This window comes from Delphinapterus leucas, chromosome 12, assembly GCF_059928025.1.
Source record: "Delphinapterus leucas isolate spDelLeu-1000000601 "Yukka" chromosome 12, BTC_Dleu_Yukka2, whole genome shotgun sequence".
NCBI classification, from domain to species: Eukaryota; Metazoa; Chordata; class Mammalia; order Artiodactyla; family Monodontidae; genus Delphinapterus; species Delphinapterus leucas.
In genome coordinates this window covers 15,530,151-15,545,030 of record NC_143140.1, presented here as the reverse complement: position 1 = coordinate 15,545,030, position 14,880 = coordinate 15,530,151, and the positions used below count along the sequence as shown (strand labels likewise).

The 14,880-nt window shown below is 41.1% G+C and overlaps 1 protein-coding gene across 3 annotated transcripts in view; it reads right to left on the bottom strand.

Annotated features, from left to right (window-relative positions):
* Positions 1–6,891, bottom strand: part of LOC111183251 (regulating synaptic membrane exocytosis protein 1) — a 189,844-nt gene extending 182,953 nt beyond the window's left edge. For all 3 annotated transcript variants that reach the window (XM_022590440.2, XM_022590437.2, XM_022590445.3), the window contains exon 1: positions 6,792–6,891. In XM_022590440.2, the coding sequence (XP_022446148.1) occupies positions 6,792–6,891 (100 nt within the window). The remainder of the gene's footprint in view (positions 1–6,791) is intronic.
* Between the last annotated feature and the right edge of the window lie 7,989 nt (positions 6,892–14,880).

Here is a 14,880-nt window from a genome sequence, read left to right as displayed (position 1 = left end):
AACAGAAATGGGTTACCTTCAGGTAGGCAGGACTTTTTCTACCACCGAAGGTCAAGTACTTTGCTTTTGTGATCTTTAAGGAAAGCTTTATAATCTGGATTATGTGAGCCCTTGTACACGGTCTCTGATTAGACCCAAGAGATCAATACGATCCTTAAGATCGTGTGTAAAGTTTTGTGTGCCTAAGTGTTTTTCTGGGGAGAGCACGTTGCATCCTCTACTTCTCTTAAGGGTCCATGATCCGTACCCAAATTAAGAGCAAAGGATTCACGAGTCTGGATGAAGGAGTGACTCAGCCGGGGACCTGCTATACTGCCCAGGTGCCTTCTCTCTAGCTCCCGGAATGATCCCCTCCTGCAGGGCCCGAGCCTCAGCGGGAGGCTTGAATTAAGACCCCTATTTAAGCTAGACACTCAGGAAAACCAGAAACCGTACTCAGGGAAAATGAACTTTGTGGTTACATACAGAGGGCAAAGGAATTCATATCAGAAAGCAATTTCATGAGCTATCAAGGCTCTAATAAAGCATATTTTTAAAAGCCTTGAATATCACTAGGCAAGAGAAATACTATGTACCAATGTGCTACTCTTCACTGACAAGTGCCTTGATTTCAAAGACATTTGCTAAAAGGGAAAGTACAGAAGAAGTAATAAACTTTATATAATCGAAATAAATTATGAGAAAACATAATCTTTAAATAAAAGTAAAGCTTCAAAGTGGATAAAAAATTGTTCCAATTTGGACCTGCTTAGAAGTTAAGAGTAAGCTTCAAGGGCTAAGGATTCTCTAGAGAAAAAAAAAAAGAGAGAAAGAAAAAAACATTGCAAGGCTAACAGCTTCTTGTTACCAAAAAAAAAAAAACCCTCCAAAAGCTATTAGTAAGTCTAAAATCTATAACAGATCTTATCCTATTGAGAACATGTTTGCTAGAATCCACCATCTGTTACTATCAATATGCCCCCTTTCTCTGAAGTCAGCTTTAAAATTTGTTCAATGTTCAGAGTTTGTCAGAATTTATCTTCCAGGTCTTTAAAATGTATACAACTCATATAAAACCTCCTCTGAAACAACTAATTTAAATTACCTAGGCATTCAAAGTTCTTGGTTGCATTTCTGCAACAAATTGACCAACTCATTACATGATTACGACCATTCCCTTCTTAATGACTAAAGATGGCCTACCTGAAGCAGGCTGTCTAAAAACTAAACCCATTTCATTAGCCTGCAATTTACAGGCAAGATTATTAAGTCTCCTTAATTATTGATATTATTACAAGATAACTGCTAGTTCTTTCATTGATTCCTCTATGTTGTAATTTGACGTGCTTCTTCCCAATCTCCCTGGCCTTAGAAAATGGAGAAGAACAGAAAGTATTTATTTTATTTATTAACAGTGTCTGTGGATTATCTGGAGAAGTATAGGGAAGAATATATACTTGCTGTTCCCTGAGATTTTCGTCTTTGTTTCCCAAATCCTTCCTTCACTCCTCTGACAGAGCTCTCCTCAGGAACATTCACAGACAGCACTTGAAAATGAGAATATCTCCTTTTCCTGAAGAGCTCTGCAACCACGCACAACGGCTAACTGCACCACGTAAAGTCAGAAAGTTGGGAGAGACCTGAGCGGACCATCTTCTGCCTGACGGAGAATCACTTTACTCATAAAGTCACTGCCCTCCTACGTGCACGTGTAGAGACTGTAAGTCACACAGACAGGCTCCTCAGAGCTGGACACAGAAGTCCACCACGCTGTTCACCCTTCATCGCTCACACACAGTGTGGGAGTGGAACCATCCGGGCCTCAGGCTTCCCCTAAGGGTGGCTGTCCGTCATCCAGACCCAATCATGATGACCACGAACACAGGATTCACCATCTTCATCAGCGAGGGACGATCAGCCACCCTGCAAGCACGCAGCTCAATTTGCAATCGAATCCTTCTGTTCTCCCCAAAGCAACATTTACTGTGTCTAGACTCGTGGACGGGAACTAGCCCTGGACAGGCAGAAACAACTGCTTCACACTTTCTCAAGGGGGAGGTGGCTGGAAGCTGCTCTTCCAGTTGCCTCTGGTCTATGGATCCTAAGCTTGCCCTCCGCAGAAGGGGACCTCTTGAAAGTCCTCTGCTGAGAATAGCAGGCGGAAGCTGCCCTAAGAGCACACACTCTGCCTGGGCGGGAGGACGGCCCGCATCCCTGGCAGGCGTCCAGAACCTGCACCTCTGCATCAGTGCCGCATTGCTGCCGCGGGACCGCGGCGCCTCCCACCCCTCCCCTCCCTGGGCGGCAGTCTGCCAGCAGGTGCCCTCAGGACGCTGCAAACTCCTCAACGCCTACTTGGCAAAAGATTTTCAACGGAGTCCAGAGATTTACCAGTTTAATTCAAAAAAGCCATAAGCTCCCTTTCAGAAAAGCCTCAGCTGCTAAAACGCTGTGAAGGGAAGGAAAGGCCAAAAGAGCTCTATGGTCCCTCTTTATTAAGAAGACTGCACCCCTTTAAAACCTTAACAGTAGGCTCTCTTTCTGCACAGACATCACCATCAGACGATCTTGAGCACCTGAAAAATGTGATTCCATCCCTACTGAGAAGACCAGCAGAGTCTTTATCAAACTGGCAGATGGAAACAGAGACCAGGAGGGCTTGCTCTGTCGTCCAAGCCACACACCCGAACCTGCCACACCCAAAGCACTGCTTTGCCCTTTCCTTCTTTCTGTCTAGGCTCTCTGGTCCCCTTATTCGAGCAGGTTTCCTTTAGTCCACAGCTTAACGTCACGTAAAAACATAGTTATTTCCACGATGTGCTCTAAAATCAGGGCTGTTGGTCACGGGAAACCTGACCTCAGCAACCTTTGTCTAAACACTTCGAAATAACAATCTACAGACAAACTTACAACTTTCTGTTTTTAAGAAGATTAAACTATGAAGCTTTCTGATTTCAGTAAAATTCGGTAAACAGGGAAAACAACTGCCTTGGGTCAATCAGAAAGGAAAATACATACTTTCTAAATTAATTGTCTATTGTACAGATATCAAGTCGAGAGTTAAATACTAAATTGTAGACAACGAAATGTACACTTCAGATATTCATTTAAAACATGAAAATAACTTCATACAATGCAAGTAGAGGATTACCACTGCATTTCAAAATGATAATATATCTGTGTAATTTCCATGTTCAAAGCAAAACATTCCTTATTCTCTACTGATAGAATCTAAATGAAGCATTTTAATATCTTACTCTTTTGGATAATTAAACAAATATTCTGTTAATTTTACATTTATGCATAAGATTAATATTAGAGCTTAGTTTACCTGTTCTTGAGTGCAGTGTATGAAGGAGTAGAAGCTGTAGAAACCCAGCAAACATAACAGCAGCATCAGAGGAGTTAAACAGAGGCTGCTGGCATCAGATCACTAAATTCTAGCTAGCAACACAGCGAATTCACAACGCAATAAGTATTCCACGGAAGTGCAAAAGGAATGTTAAATAACAGCCCCTGCGGTCCTTGCATTCTAAAAAAAAAAAAAAAGCCTGTAGTGTCCAACATTCTACAACGGTGACACTAATCAAGGCCATAAGTGCTGCTGTCATCAAAACAGATCTCTGCAGTGTGCAGATTCTCAATGATTACCGCATTACTGATCTATAGTGCTCTGTGCTATGCTAAAGAGGTCCCCACTCTAGCAAACACCAAAACTCCAGTAGGTCCGTGATTAACCGTTTCCTGAAACAATGCACAGACGAGCTACCTTCCTGCAGGCAGAGACTTGAAACGCAGTGGTCCCTTAAAACCAGCACTGGAGAGAAAACTCAGGCGGAGGCTTGAAAAGGCCCTCCTCTTATCCCCCCAGTGACATTTCATGGAGGCACCCAGGGGCTAAGATGACAAAGGCCAGCAGCCCCCTGCTGGCTGGTGGACCCCAGAGCACTCACCTAAGATGATTTGGTGCCAATCTCAATCCCTGGCCGTGGTCCTGCCAAGCCCGGTGAAACCCATCGTTCCCTTTTCAGACTCCTTACCTGAGACCTTACTCAGCCCAAAGACAACTGGCAGAAGGAAGCTTAAGCCAGGAGTGTGTGAGCACCTGCCGGAAGTAGGACACAGCGCTTTGTCTAGCTGTGCCAGCCGGCCAGCCAGGCGCTCACGGGGGATCGTCTCCAGGGGGCAAAAGGACAACCCAAACTGGTGTAGCCAGGAGTCGAGGGGAATGGGGTGGGCTCACAGCTCCAGTATTTTTAAAGATGCATGTCTCTGATGACTGTGCAATCGCAACTCACGGTCCACTAGGCTTTTCTCGCTGAGACGGGATCGCCATCTTCTCACCAGTTCCCCAACATTTCTTGATCCCCCTGGACCACATACCACAGAACAGCTGCTTTGAAATGATGTCACTGCTCCAATGTCATGTTTATCGTGGTATATCATTCAGTTTCCAGAAACAACGAACTTCTCTAGTCTAATCCACTAGGGAATATCATTGAAAAGTCGGGGCAGATTGCTTCTAGTTTGTTTTAGAAGATGAAATGATCAAATGATAATAGAGAATTAAGACCCAGGTTTTGTTTATTTAAACTAAATGCACTGTGTTTACTTAAATTATAGATACTGGTCAAAAATAATTACCAGATAAGGAAAACATTAATACTGAACTACGGATCACTCATTGTCACCAAAGCAAGTGCAAGATATCAGCTTGAAACAAATGGACTAATGCGAACATTGTTTTCTCCTCTTAAAAAATACAGCTTTGGGATCTCTACTTAGAATCTTTGTTGTTTTTTTTCTTGACCCCAAACTTCCAAGTATGCTTTCATAAACTTGCTTGAATAAAAATTTGGCCACATGGTTGCTGGTTGGAAAGAGAAAGGGAAATAAACATTAGGTGAATGAATCTCTGTCAAATCTTGTGATAAATAGGCATGTTAATTGTGTTCATTTATTTTTCACAGGCATATGGCAAAGTCAATATTATTTACTCCATATTACAGATGAGGCTCAGAGAAGCCAGTTCACTTGCCCAAGGTCACGTGGTTTACCACTAGCAGAGCTGGGATTTGAACTTGGCTTCGTGTGACTGGGAGGCCCAGCTTTCCATGACACCTGGTAGGTGGGAGCTGCTGTGATTATATCCGTAGGTCACCTCAAAGTGGTGCCACCTTTCGTGAAAGGGCCAGTGATTTGGTGTGGAAACTGGTGAGGCCGGGGGGCCGACATTCATCCACCTCCATGTGCCACATGTGGGGCCGGTGACGATTCTCCAGACAGGTTTACGGGGCGAAACTTACGGGGCTTGGATTGGTTTCTTCCACTGTGCCTCTGTCATAAAGACGCACAAACAGCAGGGTCTAGAGACGGACGAATACCAAGGAGAACCAGTGGAAGGAGAATCAAAACCTTCAACAACCAAGGTACCCAAGTCCACCCGCTGAGCCTGTCACTGCAGAGCTTGATTCAAGGGAAATGTAAGAGTCTGTGGATCTTATACGCTTATATAGGCAACGGAATTAAAGCACTTACTTACACCACATGAGGCTATCATCGTGCCTGACTTCTGAGATATTTCTTTTTTGTATTTCTCTTCTCCTATTTCTTTCTTTCCTCACTTAGCACCTGGAATGGGCTTGTTTCAAATGATAAAATCATTTGAATGCTAGTCATCTAATACCTACCTCTCATTCCACCTTATACTTTTATGTTAATTTGCTGTAACTATGAGTCCCCTACATGGTAACAAATTTTATTTCTAACCAAAGATGTTTGATAAACCAAGTAAGGTCTCTGAAATGGTACACACAGCTTTCCTAATTACAGATTCAAAACAGAACCTCAAAATTAGGAGGGGCTAAGGTTGACCTTGTTTTAAAGGACCTTTCACTCATATCTGGGTACCACATACTCCAAGAATGAGTAATGAGTGTCCTTCATGGAGGCCACTGTCCACGTGTAAGTAGGAAAAATAACCCCATCTTCATCCGTCAATTCAGAAATTTATGTTAACAATATTTACTCATAGAAAACATTTCTACCACTCTGTCCCTTTTGCACCACCCGTATCCCTCTCTGCGGCTGCATGTTTCCTAGCCTGCCACTCAGCTGTGACACCACTGCCACTCCAAAGACCAGCAGACCAATTTCTCTTAGGAGAGAACGTACGAGACCTAACATCGACCGCAATGGTAAGCTTGCTTCACATATACCATCGACCTACGGCACTGTGGTCAGCATCAAGGCCTATGCTCGTGGAAAGCCTTCAGCTCTTTCACAAGCACTCAGGATCCCTTACTTGGAAAAAGTGACACAAACTTCCTATTTGGGGACTGATTTCCTGCTAATAATGACTCCAACTTATGTCTTTCTCATTCTTTGTTTGAACAGGTGATCGCAAAGCACAGAAAACGTTGACTACAAACAAAAGTCATGCACACAATTAAACAACTAGCTATTGTTTTCCCTTATTTTCAGAGAACAGTGACATTTAATATTTACATGTTTCTGGACTTAGCTATTACGCAAGAAAACAAATCACAAATTTGATTAGTCATCTTAAAATATTTAGGGCTATCTTGTAAATCTCATCATGTCTTTTCAGAGAGAAAGACTGACGATCAAGTTGGTAGCTGGAAACTTGGCTCTGTTGAGAAAATGGAACAAAATCACATCCTACCTGACACACACTGGGAATATTTACTCAGGAAAGACAGAGAGAAAGGGAGCTTTAAACACAGACTTGCGTCCAACCAGAAGAAACAATGAAGTGGGATTCCCACGCCCCAGACTCTGGTCCAGCTTACCGGCACCTGCTCTCGGGGCCTCCATGGTCCCCTCTTCGGGGTCTGCAGCCTTCACGTCTTCCCACCCTTCTGAAGACACGGGTATGCCGGGGGCACACATGACAGCAACTCGCAGAGAAATCCAGCCTGGGGACTGTCAGCCTGGCTTTGAAACAAGTTCAGGATCAACCAGGAAGCGCACACGGTGGCTCCTCCTGCCTTCGGCTTAGGCCGTTGAACCGCCCGGAGATCAGCAGCATAAGATGGAAACGAAGGGATGCTGGTTGAGCAGGAGAAAGTCACTCTGCATGACCGGCTCAGGTCATCGCGGGCACAGAGCAGCTACGCAGGCACCGCCTGGATAGTACACCGCGCACAAGCCTCCAGGCCTAGTGGCCTGGAGCCTGGTAGCACTTACTGAGCAGAAGCATATTGGCATCTCTGTTGGCTTTTAACCAGATCCACGGGATTCAGGAAATAAGCTCTCTGCCAGATGACACTGCTCCCAGCCATTCCTTCTGTTTACTTATCCCCCAGTCACTCTAACTAGTGTCCTTTCTCCTGCTGTGCGCTTATTTGTGGAGAGGGCTAAATAAAGGACTTTTATGACAACCAAATGGCCATTAGCCCATAGGATGACTTCTTAAAGCATAACTCTTCTGCTTTTGTGCAGTACTGTTAAAATCAATTAAGTAAGAGCATTCCTTATTATTACAGCTCTGATTTGTGAAGAAAAAAATGTTTTGTTTCTTCCTGAAGAAATATTTGAGGTTAGGCTATTTTTGTGCATATTATATATTCTTTATATAATATTTTCCTCCTATTACATAAACTTTTAAAGGTAGATTCCCTCTTCCTATTGCTGTATTTTCCTAGCAGAGGCAAATACATATATATATATTTGTATACATATATATATATACACACACACACACACATATGTATATGGCTCTGGGATTTTTTTCCTACTATATGTGACAGGGTACAACATTTCCAGACTATGAAGAGCTATACCTTCTTTTAGATAAGATGCAAACTCCTACTTTATGGGAAAAAAAGGAATTAAGGGATTATATTTTCCTCTACCATAACGAAAACAAGAGGTACACATAACTTTAATTTAAGCATACAAATGTGCAGGTAATCATTACTTTTTTGGATTTCAATAGAGATAATGCTGTAAATTGTAAAAGTAATGTATATGCAGGTATTTCATATTTCCTAAAGCATGTTCATGGGTTGTAAAACAAATCTGAGAGGCGACCAGGATGGAGAGCATTACAAGAGAATCAACCATTTATGGAAACAGATAAGAAGTAAATACCAAGACTGGTCTGTCCTGGAAACTAAACTCCCACATCATCAACCCAGTACTTCCACTTCACCAAGCTTTCATATTCAAATTAAACTTCAGTACTAATACAACAGGTAGAAAATAGAGGTAAAAATTATTACAATCAAATGCCAATATTGTTAATGTTGAAATATTAATCCCATATAGTACTCCGGAAATCAGGTGTTTTTTTTCCTCCACAGTCCTAGTATTAATTAAAAAAAAAAATCTGATTTAAAATCCAAATCTCTTACTAGCACACTCTGAAGTAATAATCGATATGTATTGAATTTCTAAGTTCTATATAATACTAGCGTATTAAGGAAAGTAGCACTGAAATACTGCACAGTAAATGTATATCTTATTTCCCAACAGACTTGTCCATGTAATGTCCTCGACTGCTCACAATTATATCTTATAGAAAAAGCAAGGTATGCTTCCATGTAGACAAATATACTGAGTAATTTTAAATAATGAAGTTATAAACTACATTGCAAACTCCTGATGGGATGTAGGTAAAGCATCTACTTCTCTATGGGGCTACAGACGGAAGACTATCCAGGTGGAAATAACACCTTGCCACTCCCTCTACTGCTTTTACCTGTTTTGTGAGCCACGCTGTATTGTTTTAATGCATCGGCACTTAAGGATCAACAGCAGGACAAACTTTGGGCAGAAGAGGATAAATATATTGTCTGCCAGTCTATACATGTGTAAACCCCATATCCTCTTAGTAAAATCAAGGCTCTTAATCTTTACCAGTAGCAGAGTACATTCTCCATGAAAGTTTATACCATAAACACAAGTTCATGCTCTGAGATAGTTCCATTGACTAAATCCAATCCACACGGACCTCTTCATTGTTTTTCATTTCCCTGTAGGTCTTAAAAGGAGAGTCTATGCTGGACTTTATCTTGTTATTCTTTGCAAGCTGCACTGATCCTTGCATGCATGCATCCATAATTTCTTTCATCCAGCAACAATTCTGAACATTGAGTATACTAAGCACTAAAGTAAAGAGAAGAAAGCTAAGCCACGTCTCTGCCTTGAAGGTTGAATGCTACTATTCTTCACATATTACAAAGGAGGAAACTGAGGCTTACATATAAGTGACACATCTCATCAGTGGCAGAGGAAGAATCTGAATAACAATAATAATTGAAGATAATCTTGCTTTAGATCACACATCTTTAAATTTGGAAACTAACGTTCCCCTAGTATTAGTAGAAGACTGTGCTCTTGGTGGTTTGTGATTGAGACCAATGAAGCTACACCAGTTAAAAGGCACAGGATGCTACAGGCTGAGGTCCTTCATGAGGCTCTGGCATTGCTCCATGCCTTGACCTCAGAACAACAGTTTATGGAAATGTTAACAGATGGTGCACAATGAAAGTGACCCTGATTAAATGTATTCAGGACGCACTGCATCCATGAAAGGTGGTGAGAAGTCCTACGTGAAGGAAATTTGTAGCCAAAGTTAGCACTGGCCAAACGTACTGATATTTGAACACAAACACTTATTTTTGGCATCACACTTACTAAACCTCTCACTGCTTTGCAGTAACACTAGTTGGAGAAATGCTATGTTATTAATACTGTTTATTTTGATTTGTTAAGACACCCTAAGCAAAAAGCAAGGGAGGTAAGTATTGGATTCCATTTTGTAGATTCAGAGTTGATGTTCAGGACCACGTAGACCTTTCGGGCAGTTTCTGTAGTAACAGGCACTGTCCCATGTCCTGCTCTGTCACTGGGATGACTGTGACTCTGCTGTCATGAAGCCCCAGCTCAGACACCCTCCCTTCCTGACCCACATGGATATACTACTGTATCAAGGTCTCCCATTTACTGAGATCTACATACCACACTGAAAAAAATCTTCTGGGGGATTCTAAGTTACAATAAAACAAACAAAACAAAACACAAAGTTCAAATGACATCTTCTGGGAAATCCTAATTGTATATATAATAAATCAATAAAGCAACATTCAAAATACAACTAGGGGTCTTTGTGGGGATAACAGTAGCATTACGGCAGGCAAGGTTAGTTCTAAAGACATGAGAATGAATAAAATGTTAGGATTTGGGGAAATAATATATCTAACTCATTTTTTTCCAGGATTGAGAGCTTCTTTCACACTTGCCACTTCCTGAGTCATAAGGTTGCAACCTATCAGGATTTATAGTTTTCCCACAAGGATATGTTGGATTCGAGAAGCAACTCTGTCTATAAACTGTCCAGCCTGAGAAAGTTTAAAAGGTAGAAAAACACTCAAAGAATGTGATGCTATCAAGTATCTTCTGGACTTCAAATCACCCTGAAATTCTGAAATACAGACATGAGAATCATTGTTTTCAAGTTGTTCTAATGAAACCATTTGCTGTATAAATGAATACAGGTCCCCTAGGAAAGTTGCTGTTCTGTCTCACAGTGTGTGTGTGAAAGGGATCTCCCCGGGAGAACTGGTCACACAGCTTTCCTTGATCTGTGTCGTCTTCTAAGCTGGCGGTCCTAGGCCTCCCAGACCATGATCCATACCTTTATCCGGGCATAGAATAAAGGGGATCGGAATAGCAAATATGCCAAAATGTCAGCTAGTGGCAGGATATGGGCCAGGGTGTGGTGGGAACATTTCAGGGAGGATCTCTTTAGGGAGATGAGGGGAAAAGATGACTGGGTTATGAAAGGGAGAGTCAAGAGAGAACGAAAAGGTAAATCACTGTTATGGGCGGTGATTACTTTGTAAGCCCAACTCACCCACCACAGAATGTTTCCTCAATTCATACCCTCTGACTGATGCTACACATTTCCTAGAGGAGACCTAGCAAAGTAGGACAAGTGGAAACTGAGTGCTAATGCCGTTTGCTGCAACATGGATGGCCCTAGAGATGATCATACTACGTGCAATACGTCAGACAAAGACAAATACCGTATGATACTGCTTATATGCAGAATCTAAAATATGACATAAATGAACTTACCTACGAAACAGAAACAGACTCACAGACATGTGATTGCCGAGGGGGAGGGGGGAGGAGGATGGAGTGGGAGTCTTGGGTTAGCAGATGCAAAGTATCATACAAAGGATGGATCAACAACAAGGTCCTGCTGTAGAGCACAGGGAACTCTATTCAATACCCTGTGATAAACCATAAGGGAAAAGCATGTGAAAAAGAATGTACATATGTGTATAACTGAATCACTTTGCTGTACAGCAAGCATTAACACAACATTGTAAATCAACTATACTCCAATAACATACATTCATCAAATAAAATGAAGTGAAATTGAGTGCTTTTCTTGGTGCTGAGATATTTTAAAGGATAATCAGAAGTTGACCAGTTCAGCCTAAAGCCTGGCATAAATGCTTCAGCCATTACTGCCCTGCTCTGTAAAACACAGAAAACACGTCAAAAGAAAAAGAAATCCAATTGATAAAGCCCAAACATTGGTTCTCTGGGTGCCATTTTTTTTTTTTTTTTTGCAGTACGCGGGCCTCTCACTGTTGTGGCCTCTCCCATTGCGGAGCACAGGCTCTGGACGCGCAAGCTCAGCGGCCATGGTTCACGGGCCCAGCCGCTCCGTGGCACGTGGGATCTTCCCGGACCGGGGCATGAACCCGCGCTCCCTGCATCGGCAGGCGGACTCTCAACCACTGTGCCACCAGGGAAGCCCTGAGGGCCATTTCTTAGCACCTGTCTATTCTTTGGAACTTAAGCCATTGATTATAAAGGAATGGAAGTCTTTTGAGCTTGAAGATATCACTGACCAAGGACCAAATATAATGTTAATTTCTTGCCTTGAGATTAAATCACAATGTAAGCAATATCAATTCAGTCTACAAACTCTACCTCAGGAACAGAAAAATGTGATTTCAATTTCTTACAAGAGATTTACTGTTTTTTTCACCCAGGGTTCAGACAAAAACAAGGTTCCTCATTTACCCGAGCTGTGTGAAGTTTCATATTATTTTTGTTTTCATTGTGGGGGAAGCTCTCGGAGGGTCATGGCCTCGTGCAGAGATGCCAGTTCCAATTACCTGCCTCGTGCATGGCAGCACTGCCCCTCACAGCCTCAGGCTGCACAAAGCCCCAGGCACCATGAGGTTTCATTCAACCAGAGGCCTTGCTGAAGCATCGCCCCATGTTCTGACGTATATGGTTTTCTAGTTTCATTTCTGGCATTTGGATGTTTCTCTTTTATGCAAATTCAGTGATGCCTTGCTAAATAAATGTTATCTAGATCCACCATTTATAGGTTTTTGGCAGTGGAAATTGGCTCTATTTGTTTTTAATTTCCTTTAGCTTAGGCAACTTTGTAACTATAAACTGGAAATAGTTTCAAATGGTGTGCTACTTGGCGTTTTCACTTTGATATGATGGCCGTTTAAAATCTGATTGGTAAGTTCAAAATCCATTAAGGGGATATATTTATTTGTCTTTATAGAACTACAATTCAAGCAATGTTATCTGGTGAATAATGATAGTTTTTTCTATTAACCTATGGCCCAAATACATAGATTCCTGCAGTCATGGACGTGAGTTATTTCTCCACTAAGAAAACAACTAAATCGAGATAGTCTCATCCACCAGAGGGCAGACAGCAGAAGCAAGAAGAACTACAACCCTGCAGCTTGGGGAACAAAAACCACATTCAAAGAAAGACAAGATGAAAAGGCAGAGGGCTATGTACCAGATGAAGGAACAAGATAAAACCCCAAAAAACAACTAAATGAAGTGGAGATACGCAACCTTCCAGAAAAAGAATTCAGAATAATGATAGTGAAGATGATCCAGGAGTCGGAAAAAGAATGGAGGCAAAGATCGAGAAGATGCAAGAAATGTTTAACAAAGACCTAGAAGAATTAAAGAACAAACAGAGATGAACAATACAATAACGGAAATGAAAAATACACTAGAAGGAATCAATAGCAGAATAACTGAGGGAGAAGAACGGATAAGTGACCTGGAAGACAGAATGGTGGAATTCACTGCTGCGGAAGAGAATAAAGAAAAAAGAATGAAAACAAAGGAAGACAGCTTCAGAGACCTCTGGGACAGCATTAAACACAACAACATTCGGATTATAGAGGTCCCAGAAGGAGAAGAGAGAGAGAAAGGACCCGAGAAAATATTTGAAGAGATTATAGTTGAAAACTTCCCTAACATGGGAAAGGAAATAGCCACCCAAGTCCAGGAAGCGCAGAGAGTCCCATACAGGATAAACCCAAGGAGAAACATGCCGAGACACATAGTAATCAAACTGGCAAAAATTAAAGACACAGAAAAATTATTGAAAGCAGCAAGGGAAAAACGACAAATAACATACAAGGGAATTCCCATATGGTTAACAGCTGATTTCTCAGCAGAAACTCTACAAGCCAGAAGGGAGTGGCATGATATATTTAAAGTGATGAAAGGGAAAAACCTACAACCAAGATTACTCTACCCAGCAAGGATCTCATTCAGATTCGATGGAGAAATCAAAAGCTTTACAGACAAGCAAAAGCTAAGAGAATTCAGCACCACCAAACCAACTCTACAACAAATGCTAAAGGAACTTCTCTAAGTGGGAAACACAAGGGAAGAAAAGGACCTACAAAAACAAACCAAAAACAATTAAGAAAATGGTAATAGGAACATACATATCAATAATTACCTTAAACGTGAATGGATTAAATGCTCCAACCAAAAGACACAGGCTCACTGAATGGATACAAAAGCAAGACCAATATATATGCTGTCTGTAAGAAACCCACTTCAGACCTAGGGACACATACAGACTGAAAGTGAGGGGATAGAAAAAGATATTCCATACAAATGGAAATCAAAAGAAAGCTGGAGTAGTGATACTCATATCAGATAAAATAGATTTTAAAATAAAGAATGTTACAAGAGACAAGGAAGGACACTACATAATGATCAAGGGATCAATCCAAGAAGAAGATATAACAATTATAAATATATATGCATCCAACATAAGAGCACCTCAATACATAAGGCAACTGCTAACAGCTATAAAACGGGAAATCGACAGTGATACAATAATAGTGGGGGACTTTAACACCACACATACACCAATGGACAGATCATCCAAACAGAAAATTAATAAGGAAACACAAGCTTTAAATGACACAAGAGACCACATAGATTTAATTGATATTTATAGGACATTCCATCCAAAAACAGCAGATCACACTTTCTTCTCAAGTGCTCACAGAACATTCTCCAGGATAAATCACATCTTGGGTCACAAATCAAGCCTCAGTAAATTCAAGAAAACTGAAATCATATCAAGCATCTTTTCTGACTACAATGCTATGAGATTAGAAATCAATTACATGGGAAATAAAATGTTAAAAACACAAACACATGGAGGCTAAACAATATGTTACTAAATAACCAAGAGATCACTGAAGAAATCAAAGAGGAAATCAAAAAATACCTAGAGACAAATGACAATGAAAACACGACGATCCAAAACCTACAGGATGCCGCAAAAGCAGTTCTAAGAGGGTAGATTATAGCTATACAAGCCTACCTCAAGAAACAAGAAACATCTCAAATAAACAATCTAACCTTACATCTAAAGGAACTAGAGAAAGAAGAACAAAGAAAACCCAAAGTTAGCAGAAGCAGAGAAATCATGAAGATCAGAGCAGAAATAAAAGAAATAGAAACAAAGAAAACAATAGCAAAGATCAATAAAACTAAAAGCTGGTTCTATGAGAAGATAAAATTGATAAACCATTAGCCAGACTCATTAAGAAAAAGAGG